This window comes from Tachyglossus aculeatus, assembly GCF_015852505.1.
Source record: "Tachyglossus aculeatus isolate mTacAcu1 chromosome 12 unlocalized genomic scaffold, mTacAcu1.pri SUPER_6_unloc_1, whole genome shotgun sequence".
Taxonomy (NCBI): domain Eukaryota; kingdom Metazoa; phylum Chordata; class Mammalia; order Monotremata; family Tachyglossidae; genus Tachyglossus; species Tachyglossus aculeatus.
In genome coordinates, this window is record NW_024044828.1 from 2,161,005 (window position 1) to 2,174,502 (window position 13,498).

A 13,498-nucleotide genomic window follows, 5' to 3' on the forward strand; every position below is an offset into this window, starting at 1 on the left:
TCTCTGTGTCCCCCTTTTAGACTGTGAGCCCGCTGTTGGGCAGGGACTGTCTCTATATGTTGCCAACTTGGACTTCCCAAGCGCTTAGTACAGTGCTGTGCACACAGTAAGCGCTCAATAAATACGATTGATGATGCTAGTAGTAGGAGCGTTCTGAAGGCCTCACATAGTAAGCGCTTAACAAATGCCATTATTATTATTATTATATGTTGCCAAGTTGGACTTCCCAAGCGCTTAGTACAGTGCTCCACACACAGTAAGCGCTCCATAAATACGATTGACGATGCTAGTAGTAGGAGCGTTCTGAAGGCCTCACATAGTAAGCACTCAACAAATGCCATTATTATTATATGTTGCCAAGTTGGACTTCCCAAGCGCTTAGTACAGTGCTCCGCACACAGTAAGCGCTCCATAAATACGATTGACGATGCTAGTAGTAGGAGCGTTCTGAAGGCCTCACATAGTAAGCACTCAACAAATGCCATTATTATTATATGTTGCCAAGTTGGACTTCCCAAGAGCTTAGTACAGTGCTCTGCACACAGTAAGCGCTCCATAAATACGATTGATGATGCTAGTAGTAGGAGCGTTCTGAAGGCCTCACATAGTAAGCACTTAACAAATGCCATTATTATTATATGTTGCCAACTTGGACTTCCCAAGCGCTTAGTACAGTATGTATATATATGTATATATATATGTATATATATATATGTATATATATATATGTATATATATATATGTTTGTACATATTTATTACTCTATTTATTTATTTATTTTATTTGTACATATCTATTCTATTTATTTTATTTTGTTAGTATGCTTGGTCTTGTTCTCTGTCTCCCCCTTTTAGACTGTGAGCCCACTGTTGGGTAGGGACTGTCTCTATATATTGCCAATTTGTACTTCCCAAGCGCTTAGTACAGTGCTCTGCACACAGTAAGCGCTCAATAAATACGATTGATGATGATGATGCACACAGTAAGCGCTCCATAAATACGATTGACGATGCCAGTAGTAGGGGCGTTCTGAAGGCCTCCCCGAGGCCTGCCCTCCTGAGGGAAGCGCCCTGACACCCCAGGGCGGCCACTTCCGGTCCCCGCGGTCCCGCCCCCCGACGGGCGTGGCCAATCAGGGGAGGCGTGTCCCCCTGCGGGCCAATGAGGATGGGGGACGGCGGCGCGGAGGGAGCCAATGAGGGCGGGCGGGAGAGGGTGGGCTTAAAGATTTCCTTCCTCTCCCCCTCGGCCCCCTCTCCATCCCCCCCATTTTACCTCCTTCCCTTTCCCGCAGCACTTGTATATATGTTTCTACATATTTATTACTGTGTTTATTTATTTTACTTGTACATATCTATCCTATTCATTTTATTTTGTTAGTATGTTTGGTCTTGTTCTCTGTCTCCCCCTTTTAGACTGTGAGCCCACTGTTGGGTAGGGACTGTCTCTCTATATTGTCAATTTGTACTTCCCAAGCGCTTAGTACAGTGCTCCGCACACAGTAAGCACTCCATAAATACGATTGAGGGTGCTAGTAGCAGGGGCGCTCTGAAGGCCTCCCCGAGGCCTGCCCTCCTGAGGGAAGCGCCCTGACACCCCGGGGCGGCCACTTCCGGTCCCCGCGGGCCCGCCCCCCGACGGGCGTGGCCAATCAGGGGAGGCGTGTCCCCCGGCGGGCCAATGAGGATCGGGGACGGCAGCGAGGAGGGAGCCAATGAGGGCGGGCGGGCCGGGGTGGGCTAAAAGATTTCCTCCACCCCCCCATCTTACCGCCTTCCCTTTCCCACAGCATCTGTATATATGTTTGTACATATATTTATTACTGTATTTATTTTACTTGTATATATCTATCCTATTCATTTTATTTTGTTAGTATGTTTGGTTTTGTTCTCTGTGTCCCCCTTTTAGACTGTGAGCCCACTGTTGGGTAGGGACTGTCTCTATATGCTGCCAAGTTGGACTTCCCAAGCGCTTAGTACAGTGCTCCGCACACAGTAAGCGCTCCATAAATACGATTGAGGGTGCTAGTAGCAGGGGCGCTCTGAAGGCCTCCCCGAGGCCCGCCCTCCTGAGGGAAGCGCCCTGACACCCCAGGGCGGCCAGTTCCGGTCCCCGCGGGCCCGCCCCCCGACGGGCGTGGCCAATCAGGGGAGGCGTGTCCCCCGGCGGGCCAATGAGGATGGGGGACGGCGGCGCGGAGGGAGCCAATGAGGGCGGGCGGGAGGGGGTGGGCCGCGGCGGCCGCCATTTTGCGCGGGGCGGCAGGCTGTCCGGCCACCTCCCCCGCCGGAGGAGGCCCATGAGGCGCAGCATGAGGCGGCGGCGGCGGCGTGGGGGGGCGGCGTCGTCGTCGTCGTCGTCCTGCGGGCCGGGGGCGTCCTCCTCGTCGTCGTGGTCGTCGTCGTGGCGGCCGGGCCCGCGGGAGGCGGAGGAGAAGGTGGTGTACTCGCGCTCGCAGCTGTCGCTGGCCGGCAGCACCCGGGCGCTGGGCGACGCCTTCAAGCTGTTCATGCCGCGCAGCACGGAGTTCATGAGCTCGGACGCGGAGCTGTGGAGCTTCCTGTGCAGCCTGAAGCACCAGTTCTCCCCGCGCATCCTGCGCAGCAAGGACGTGTACGGCTACGCGTCCTGCCGGGCCCTGGTGCCGGAGCCGGCCCCGCCCGGGGCCCCGGGGGCGACGGCGGCGGCGGCGGCGAGGGGGCGGCGAAAGCGGCGGAGGAGGCGGCGGCGAAGGCGGGGCCGGAGGGGGGAGGCCCCCCGCGCCGAGGCGGCCCCGGAGGCGGCCCGGTTCGGCGGCCGCTCGCTGGAGGCCATCTGGAGGGCCGCCACCCCGCGCAGCCCCGCCTCCTTCCCCTCGGTGCGGGTGGGCGGCGACGTGTGGGCCCGCCGCGGCCTGGCCCTGGCCCGCCGCCGGGCCCGCCGGGCCCTCAGGGTCGACCTGGACCCCGTCGTCCGGCTCCGCCGCTTCCCCGTGGCCGCCCCGAGTCGTGACCTTTGACCCCTCGGCCCCCCCGCTGTCAGTCTACTGTTTACACCCCCGGCCCGGGGCCCGCCCTGCACTTTACCGACGGTCACAAAAACACCCCCAGCCCCTTCGGACTCTACCTCACCGGCCCACCGAAGAAGAAGAAGAAGAAGAAGAAGAAAGTCCTTATATAGATATATATATATTTTTTTGTTTTAGTCCGCCCCTCGAGGGCGCTTGTAGAATAAAGCGGACGTCTCACTTGGCATCCCCCACCTCTTTGGATGGAGGGTGCTTGCATTTTTTTTTTTTCTTTTATTTTCGCGTGCGCGTGTGTGTGGCGGTGCACCAGGATGTGCTCAGGGTATTCCGAACCCGCGTGTCCCCCGTTTTTTGTTTTTTTTTTTTTTTCGGACTGGCTTCTGAAGCTTTGACCAAGGATGTGTAACGTGCGCGCGCACACACACACACACACACACACAGGCGTGCACACATATGTGTGCACGCACGCAGAGGTGTGCACACATATATGTGCGCGCACACTGAGGGGTGCACACATATATGTGCATGCACACAGAGGTGCGCACACATATATGTACACGCACGCAGAGGTGTGCACACATATATGTACGCACACAGAGGTGCGCACACATATGTGCGTGCACGCAGAGGTGCGCACATATATGTACATGAACGCAGGTGTGCACACATATATGTACATGGACACAGAGGTGTGCGCACATATATGTACATGCACACAGGAGTGCACTCATAAATATATGTACACACCGGCACAAACACGTGCATATATGTATATATACACCCATACACACGCATACACCCACACACAGAGGCACACATATATCTACACCCACACACACAGAGGCACATCTACACCCACACACAGAGGCACACATATATCTACACCCACACACACAGAGGCACACACATCTACACACACACACACACAGAGGCACACATATACCTATATACACATGCGCACCAAGGCACACGCATATCCATTCAGTCGTATTTATTGAGCACTTAGTGTGTGCAGGGCACTGTTCTAAGCGCTTGGGAAGTACAAGTTGGAAACATATAGAGACTGTCCCTACCCAACAATGGGCTCACAGCCTAGAATCTCTCACAATATATATATATATGTATATACACACCCACACACAGAGGCACATGCCTATATACATACCCACACACACCTATATACATACCCACACACAGGCACACACGCCTATATGCACACACATGTATAAGGAGGTTCAGGGCTTTCATGACTGTTCACGGTGCAAGAATTCGTATCGCTCTTGGTTCAACGGGCCCGGAGCTTAGAGACACCCCCGCGGTCTGACTTTGACATTTTCACGGCGTTTCTAAAGAGATTTTTCTACCGCGACGAAAAGGTTTCTATCTGCTGAGCTCCCAGAGACGAGAGCGTAGTCGAACTCCCGTTTAGTACGATGCCTCGGAGAAGTTGCCTCGCATAAAGAGGCGTTTCGGCGCGGGGAGAAGCGGATTGAAGCCGGGTGCGGGTGCCAGGGGCGATCGATGCACGGGACGCCCTTTGCACCAGCTTAAAGATCCAGCCGATCCCCGAGAGAAATCGGTTTCCCGGAACGGTCGGTGACCGGAGGGACGTTGGCGCGGAGGTTGGGGGAGATGCGCAGGCGGGGGGCGGCGGCAGGACCCTTCTTTTCGACAAATCATCCGTCACCCATTCGGGTGTGAAGGAAAAGTTTCCGGACGCGGAGTCGCCGCGGGGGTCTTGCTCATTGACTAGCGAGAGATGTCCGGCCCGGCGGCCGTCGCGCGTCTTTCCAGGAAATGTCATGGAAGTTGAACTTTTTTTGGCGTTTGAAGATGAGATCCGAAACGGAATTCCCGTATCCATCCGTAACTTTTGTTCGCAGGCCCGTTCTTGGGGTTTTGGTTTTTTTGGGGGGTGTCCTTTTGGGTTCTTTTCGTTGTCGTTGGATTATATCAGTCGAAGACCGCAGGAAACAATAGGCGGTTCACGCTTCACGCTAAACCCTTGGTTTAAACTTTTTACCATCATGTTTCCACCCTGGGGCCGAGTGCGGGATTCTAGATTATCCAAGTGCCTTTGGTAACGGCGGCAGCGAGACTGGATGGCGCAGGAGCCAGCGATGCCGTAGCCAATCATCACTGCAATACCCGAAGGGTCTCTGGTTGTAGTGCTTTCTGTACCACTAGATTTAAAGACTTTAATTCCGCCGTGGAAAAAAAATCCGTTCCGGGCTGAAACTTGGCACATGAGAGCTCCTCAGTACTGAGGCTTAACTCTGCTTGGCAGCTTCGTACGGAGTGTAAGGAAAAGAGTTGCGTTTTTGACTGTTGTATTCCTAGAACTCCAATGGCTTAGCTTTTTTTTAAAAAAAGGTAAATCTTGCAGGCTTTATAGTCCGTAGAAAACTTCTTTGCCGGGGTGGGAGGGGGGCGGCGGCGGGCGAAGGGAGGGGAGGGGATTGTTTTGTTCTGTTTGGGGGGAACTTTTTTCTTTCTTTCTCTTGAAAAATGACTTTCTATGCCAGTATTGTTTCCAGCCAACCTCTTGGTCTGTCAGTCACGACACAGTTCGTTCAGTGTTAACTTTTTGGAAAACGGGGAAGGCCAAAGCAGAATCGTATTTCACCTTTAGGTTACGCGTTCCCCTACCTGGCCGTTACTCAAATGCACGCCTGTGTCCCCCTCTTTCTCCCCTACCCCCCATCCCATCCTCCCCAAACCCCCCCTAAAACACTGCTAAACCTTGTAGAATATGGGTACAAGTCATCATGTCTTTTGCACAGCCTATTTTTACGTGTCTGTGGAGGTGAATCCCGTGGCCAGAACAACGGGCCGTTTTGCCTCCTCAGATATCCTTGATCCAGACTCGGCCTGGAGAGCAAAGCTGGGAATTCTTGAAGGAAAAAAAAAAAGCAACCCAACTGTTGATTCGTTCGTTGATACTTTCTTTTTTTCATTCGAGGTCCTCGATCCGCCCGCCCCGAGCGAACTAATTCGGATGAACTCGCGACTTGTCAAAACAGATTGCCGGGTGATTTGGGCTCTTCCTAAATAACGTGAAATAAATTTCGGTCTTCTCACCAAACCTGTGCCATTGTGGTTAAAGGGAAGACGGTGGTTTGGGGGGGTGTTGAGGGGGGTTTTTGTTCCCAAGCGCTCAGTACAGTGCTCTGCACATAGTAAGCGCTCAATAAATACGATTGATTGATTGATTGATTTTTGCCAAGTTGCGAAGCGATCTAAAGATTTCCATGCCCCATCGGGTATCCAGTAGTGTTGACTCTGGGGTTTGGGGGTGGGGAAGATTGTTTCGTGGAGAGTGTGGTCTTTCGTGACATGGCCCCATCTTGTGACACAGTGGCCTTTATGGCGGGGGTGCACACTCTAGCCCCCGGTCTAAAAGTCTTGGGGTTTGGGGTGGTTTTCTTGGGCTTTCCCTCACCTTCCTCCCCTACTCTCCTTTCTCTCATTTGGCACAAATGGAGTGGAAGGGGAGGGAAGACCCTCCTCCCTGGCCATATCGCAAAGTCTTGCCTCCGAGTGTCCAGAGACCCTAGCCATAGGCATCCCCCCTCACGTCCGGGGGTTCTTAATAACGATATTGGTTAAGCGCTTACTAGGTGCCAGGCACTGTTCTAAGCGCTTAGCGTTCCCGTCTCCCTGTCCACCATCGCCCTCCACCTCCCTCCCCCGCCCCGATTAAAACCTGTAGACTGATGATTGTCGAGGGCGGACTTTGGCGGTGGGTAGCTCGGAGTGTTGCCGTTGTGGTGCGTGTCGATTTCCGTCCGGTCGGACCCACCTTAACTGATGCTGGTGGCCAGGATGTGCAAATGAGAGGACTATTTTTCCCGAAAAGCTAGGAGAAGAGGGACACGTTTAAAATTTGGGGGTACGGAAAGGCTGGCGGATGTGTATCTCAAGATCTGCGAACTCACTGTCAATTTTTTTCTTTTAAGTGAATGTGGCCACGGCAGTCTTTAAATTGGGTGGTTCTTTCATGGAGATATATAAGATATTTGCTTTAGATTGGTGTGTTTAAAGCCTTTTCTATAGACTGTTATGTCTTAAGTGCATTAGAAAGCAATTGTTCGTGATGGAACTGAAGTGTTGCCTTGGACGGCTCTATTTGATGTGCATATGATCAAGGTTTACAATCTGGATGTATCTTGCTCTTTAACTTATTGACTGTAAATAAATTTTAGAAAAGAATCTGTGCTTGGAGTCAGTGTGAGTGTTGTCCCTGTTCCTGAAGGAAGGTGTGTGTGTGTGTAAGTGTGTTGGGGGTTGAGGGGGAAGGTTAACCGCACATGAATGTAAATCTTTGGGGACCCACAAAAAACTGGGGCTCTGTAGAGTATCTCCTTCTGGGGGTGGGGGGATTTATCTTCTCCACCCCTTCCTGCCACTATTTGAGTAGTCAGTGAAAGTCTCTTAGGATTTTCATCATAAATCAATCAATCGTATTTATTGAGCACTTACTGTGTGCAGAGCACTGTACTAAGCGCTTAAATAAATGGTATTTATTGAGTGCTTATTGGGTACAGAGCGCCGTTCTAAGCACATGGAAGTATACAATGCAACGGAGTTGGTAGACGTGTTCCTTTCCCACAAAGATCTTACGGCCTAGGGGGGAGATGGACATGAATATGTCCTGTATATATGTCTGTACATATTTATTACTCTATTTTACTTGTACATATCTATTCTGTTTATTTTATTTTGTTAATACGTTTGGTTTTGTTCTCTTGTAGACTGTGAGCCCACTGTTGGGTAGGGACCGTCTCTATATGTTGCCAACTTGTACTTCCCAAGCGCTTACTACAGTGCTGTGCACACAGTAAGCGCTCAATAAATATGATTGATTGATGAATATATATTTACAGTTCGTGCCTTCCAATTTATAGATAGGTACATAAGTGCTGTGGGAATTCTCTAGGGCCGTTGTCCTGCCCGTGGTAAGCGCTCAATAAATACCATTGATTGATTTAGAAGAACTGCCACTCCTCACTCAGCTCTGCGCTTTTGGTGGTGAATATTCCCCTCCCGACCCGGTTCCTAACTCACAAATCCCAAAAGATAGGAGTCACCGCCGCAGCGTGGCCCCTTGGAGAGATCACGGGCTTGGGAGTCCAACGGACCTGGCTTCTAATCCTGGCTCTCTGCCACTCGTCGGCTGTGTGGCCTTGGGTAAGTCACTTCTTTGTGCTTCGGTTACCTCATCTGTAAAATGGGGATTAAGACTGTGAGCCCCATGTGGGACATAGACTGTGTCCAACCTTGTATCCACCCAGCTGCTCAGCAAATATTATAATATTAATATTAAATATTATATAATGTTATAAATAATATAGTGCTTAGCAAATATTATTTTTTTAAAAAATCACACACAAAAAAAAACCTGGTTGGAGGCTGCCAGACGAAGCTCCTAACCTGTGGGGACTCTCACCCAATTAGGAACTTATAGGGGCAGTTAATAGAGGCCACTTACTGAGCACTTACCGTGCAGGGGGCACCGTACTAAGTGCTCCAAGAGTACTGATCACCTGTATCCTCCCCAGCGCTTAGAACAGTGCTTTGCACATAGTAAGCGCTTAAATACCAAAATTATTATTATTATTATTACAGAACAAAAGAGCTGGTAGACATCATCTCTGCCCTCAAGGAGTTTATAATCTAATGTGGGAGGTAGATGTTAAAATAAATTTCAGGTAAGGGAAGCAGCACACTGTAAAGAGATGGATGGGAGCGCTGGGGGCTGACTATCGCTTAGAACAGTGCTTCGCACATAGTAAGCGCTTAATAAATGCCGTTATTATTATTATCAGAGGGAAAAGGGTGTAGGGACGCAAGTGAATGCGCAATGCCCAAAGGAGGGCGAATAGGGTGGGGAAACGAGAGGTTAGGGCAGGCTGCTTGGAGGAGGTGTGCTTTTAGTAGGGCTTTGAAGAGGGGGAGGGGGATGTGGCTATCATTCATTCATACATTCATTCAGTCGTATTTATTGAGCGCTTACTGTGTGCAGAGAACTGTACTAAGCGCTTGGGAAGTCCAAGTTGGCAACATATAGAGGCGGTCCCTACCCAGCAGTGGGCTCGCAGTCTAGAAGGGGGAGACAGAGGACAAAACTAAACATATTAACAAAATAAATAGAATATGTACAAGTAAAATAAATAGAGTAATAAATACATAAAAACATATATACAGGCTATTGGGAAGAGGGAAGGCATTCTAGGGAGGAGATGGACATGAGCAAGGGCCAATATGGAGGCCCGGGAGGTGTTAGCACTTAGCGCTCGGCACACAGTAAGCGCTCAATAAATACGATTGAATGAATGTTAGAGGAAGGAAGTGGGTGGGCTGGGGTAGAGTGGGAGAGGAGTGAGGTTGGGGGTGGGATTTAAGGAAGACTTAGAACAGTGCTTTGCACATAGTAAGCGCTTAACAAATGCCATCATTATTATTATTATTATAGAGGAGATGACATTTCTAGAGGGACTGTGAGCCCACTGTTGGGTAGGGACTGTCTCTATATGTTGCCAACTTGTACTTCCCAAGCGCTTAATACAGTGCTCTGCACACAGTAAGCGCTCAATAAATACGATTGATGATGATGGTGATAGAGGGCTTTGAGTACAGGGAGGGGGGTGGGCTGGCAGATCTGGGAGCCCCGGGGGGCTGACGGAGACAGGATAACGAAGAGCCAGGCTCGGATGGAATAATGATGGCATTTATTAAGCACTTACTATGTGCAAAGCACTGTTCTAAGCCCTGGGGAGGTTACAAGGTGATGAGGTTGTCTCACAGTCTTAATGCCCAATTCACAGATGAGGTCACTGAGGCCCAGAGAAGTGAAGTGACTTGCCCGAGGTCACACAGCAGACAAGCGGCAGATCCGGGATTATTAGGGTCACATCTCCTCCGGGAGGCCTTCCCCGATTAAATCCTCTTTCCTGCGTCATCTATGCACGTGGATCTTTGACCTTTGGGCATTTGATATTTGCCCTATCCTCAACTTCACAGCACCTATGTATACAACTTTAAAGACTATATCATAAATTTTTTATATTAAAGTCTGCCTCCCCCCAGCCTGTAAGCTCATCTTTTTTTTTATAATGGCATTTATTAAGAACCTACTATGTGCAAAGCACTGTTCTAAGCGCTGGATAATAATAATAATGTTGGCATTTGTTAAGCGCTTACTATGTGCAAAGCACTGTTCTAAGCGCTGGGGGATCCAAAGTGGTTGTCCCTTGTGGGGCTCACAGTCTTAATCCCCATTTCCCAGATGAGGTCACTGGGGCGCAGAGAAGTTAAGTGACTTGCCCAAGGTCACACAGCAGACATGTGGCAGAGCCGGGATTCGAACCCCTGACCTCTGACTCCAAAGCCCGGGCTCTTTCCACTGAGCCACGCTGCTTCTGGAGAGCAGCGTCGTGGGCAGATAACGTGACTGCCGACTCTTTTGTATTGTACTCTCCCAAGCAATCCATCAATCGTATTTATTGAGCGCTTACTGTGTGCACAGCACTGTACTAAGCGCTTGGGAAGTACAAGTTGGCAACATATAGAGACGGTCCCTACCCAACAATGGGCTCACAGTCTAGAAGGTATTAATAATGGCATTTATTAAGCGCTTACTATGTGCTAAGCCCTGTTCTAAGCGCTGGGGAGGTTACAAGGTGATCAGGTTGTCCCACGAGGGGCTCACAGTCTTAATCCCCATTTTACAGATGAGGGAACTGAGGCACAAAGAAGTTGCCGCAGAGCTGACAATTGGCAGAGCAGGGATCCGAACCCATGACCTCCGACTCCAAAGCCCGTGCGCTTTCCGTTGAGCCACGCTGCTTCTCTGCTCATAGTAAGTGCTCAATAAATATCGCTGATTGATTGATCAGAGGGATATTGAGGGGGATTGGGAGGGGTGAAAAGGCCAGGCTGGGGAATGGGTAGGTGATGAGGGAAAGTAAGTAAGTAGGAGGGAGTTGGTGCAGTCCAATTAAGTCAGTTTTATTTACTTGGTGGGGAAGGTGATGGGAAGTCATTGGAGGTTTTGGAGGAGGAGAGAGCTTTCTAGACTGTGAGCCCACTGTCGGGTGGGGACCGTCTCTATATGTTGCCGATTTATACTTCCCGAGCGCTTAGTACGGCGCTTTGCACACAGTAAGTGCTCAATAAATATGACTGAATGAATCAATGTCAATCAATCTTATTACCATGAGCAGAGCACTGTTCTAAGCACTTGGGAGAATACAATATAACAGAGTCGGTAGACACTTTCTCTGCCCACAACAAGCTTATAATCTAGACGGGGAGACAGACGTTAATATAAATAAATAATTTACGGATATGGACCTAAGCGCTACGGGGCTGAGGGCGAAAAGGGAGCAAATCCAAGGGCGACGCAGAAGAGAGTGGAAGAAGAGGAAATAAGGGGGTTAGGGCAGGCCTTTTGGAGGAGAGGGGCCTTCGGTAAGGCTTTGGAGGCGGGGAAGTGTAATTGTCCGTCAGATATGAAGAGGGAGGGTTTTCCAGGCCTGTGGAAGAATGTGGGTGAGAGGTTGGCGGCGAGATAGCTGAGATGGAGTTACAGTGAGTAGGATGATATTAGAAGAACAAAGTGTGCCGGTTGGGTTATAGTGGGAGAGCAGAGAGGTAAGGGAGGAGGGTTTAAGGTGATGGAGGGCTTTAAAGCCGACGGTAAGGAGTTTCCGTTTGATGCAGAGGTGGATGGGCAACCACGAGAGCATCTGGAGAAGTGGGGAAACATGGAATGAACAGGTTTTTGCAGAAAAATGATCTGGGCAAGAGAGTGAAGTACGGGCTCAGGTGGGGAGAGACAGGAGGTAGTGATAATATTTATATTATTTATATCAATAATGTTTATAGAGTGCTTACCATGTGCCAGGCACTCTTCTGCGCCCTGGGGGGGATACGAGCTAATCAGGTTGGACGCGGTCCCCGTCCGGGCTCACGGACTTCATCCCCATTTTGCAGAATGAGGCAGCTAAGGCCCAGAGAAGTGAAGTGAGTTGCCCAAGGTCACACAGCGGACAAGCGGTGGAGCTGGGATTAGAACCCAGGCCCTTGTGAAGCCCGGGCTTTGTCCGTTAGGCCACGTTGCTTCCCTTGGTCTGGGGAGATGTCGGACAGCGGTCGCTCCACGGAGGAGAAGAGGCGGCAAGGAATCCAGGCAAGGCTGCGAGGCCGGTTTCCGATAGGACAACAGGTAGGTTGTCGCCCCGGGGAACCGTGGGGAGAGCCAGCTTGTACTTCCCAAGCGCTTAGTACAGCGCTCTGCACACAGTAAGCGCTCAATAAATACGATTGATTGAGAGGGAGTTGTCATGTGCGACCTTCCAAAGATGGCAGCCACTTAAGCCCTTCCCAAGCATGGCTCGGGGTGGCATCTCTCAAAGGTGAGCACGTAATAATAATCAAACAATGCCCGGCACGGAGTCAATGGTTAACAAAAAAACATAAAAAATGATAATTGTGGTATTTGTTAAGCCCGTACTATGAGTCAAGCACTGTTGGAAGCAGCGTGGCTCCGAGGAAAGAGCCCGGGCTTGGGAGTCAGAGGTCATGGGTTCGAATTCCAGCCCCGCCAATTGTCAGCTGGGTGACTTTGGGCAAGTCACTTCTCTGCGCCTCAGTTATCTGTAAAATGGGAAGTAAGATCGTGAGCCCACGCGGGACAACCACATCACCTTGTATCCTCCCCAGCGCTTAGAACAGTGCTTTGCACATAGTAAGCACTTAACAAATGCCATCATCATTATTATTATTATTATTGTAAGCACTGGGGTAGATACAAGTTCAGGTCAGGCACAATCCCTGTCTCCCACAAGGGGCTCACGGTATTAAATTCTCATTTTACAGACTAGGGAACTGAGGCACAGAGAGCTAAGCCCGAGGTCACACAGCAAGCAAGTGGCAGAAAAAAACCAGCATTTTTTTTTTGAAAACCCCAGTTTTCAGACTCCCAAACTCACCCCCAAGATGGTGCCTATGACGCCATTGTGTTACGTTGTGTGCGACAACAGTGTGACGTGACAATGTCACGAGGAATACGGAGGGTGATCCGGAAAGTCTGACGGAGGCCCTTCATCCTGGCAACGTCCGGAAGCTTCTCGCAATTAGGTGGACGAGTTCGTTCGGTCATTCATTCATATTTATTGAGCATTTACTGTTTGCAGAGCGCTGTATTAAGGACTTGGAAGAGTACAATATAGAATTAAACAGATAAATTCCCTGCCCAGAATGAGCTTACAGTCTAGAGGGGGACACAGACAAGGGGGAGTCAAACCAACGATAGGGCAAGTCAGGAAACGTGTGTTCTAATCCCAGCTCTGTCATTTGTCTACTCTGTGTAATAATAATAATAGTAATGGTATTTGTTAACCGCTTATTATGTGCAAAGCACTATTCTAATAATAATAATGATGGCATTTGTTAAGCGCTTACTATGTGCAAAGCACTGTTCTGAGC

The 13,498-nt window shown here is 50.1% G+C and overlaps 1 protein-coding gene and 1 long non-coding RNA gene across 2 annotated transcripts; both read left to right on the forward strand.

Moving 5' to 3' along the window:
* Window positions 1–2,279: 2,279 nt before the first annotated feature.
* CCDC71L (coiled-coil domain containing 71 like) lies at window positions 2,280–3,134 on the forward strand. The gene has a single exon (XM_038741442.1). The coding sequence runs from the start codon at window positions 2,300–2,302 to the stop codon at window positions 2,996–2,998; it is 699 nt and encodes a 232-aa protein (XP_038597370.1). The 5' UTR covers window positions 2,280–2,299; the 3' UTR covers window positions 2,999–3,134.
* A 1,047-nt stretch (window positions 3,135–4,181) lies between these two features.
* On the forward strand, window positions 4,182–7,216 carry LOC119921112. Its single transcript, XR_005448465.1, has 2 exons — window positions 4,182–5,380; window positions 5,970–7,216. It is a non-coding gene; the product is annotated as an uncharacterized LOC119921112 (long non-coding RNA).
* Window positions 7,217–13,498: the final 6,282 nt, after the last annotated feature.

What these genes read in the sequence shown, in the direction of transcription:
- CCDC71L (XM_038741442.1), top strand. Translation starts at nt 2,300, where the DNA reads ATGAGGCGCAGCATGAGGCGGCGGCGGCGGCGTGGGGGGGCGGCGTCG.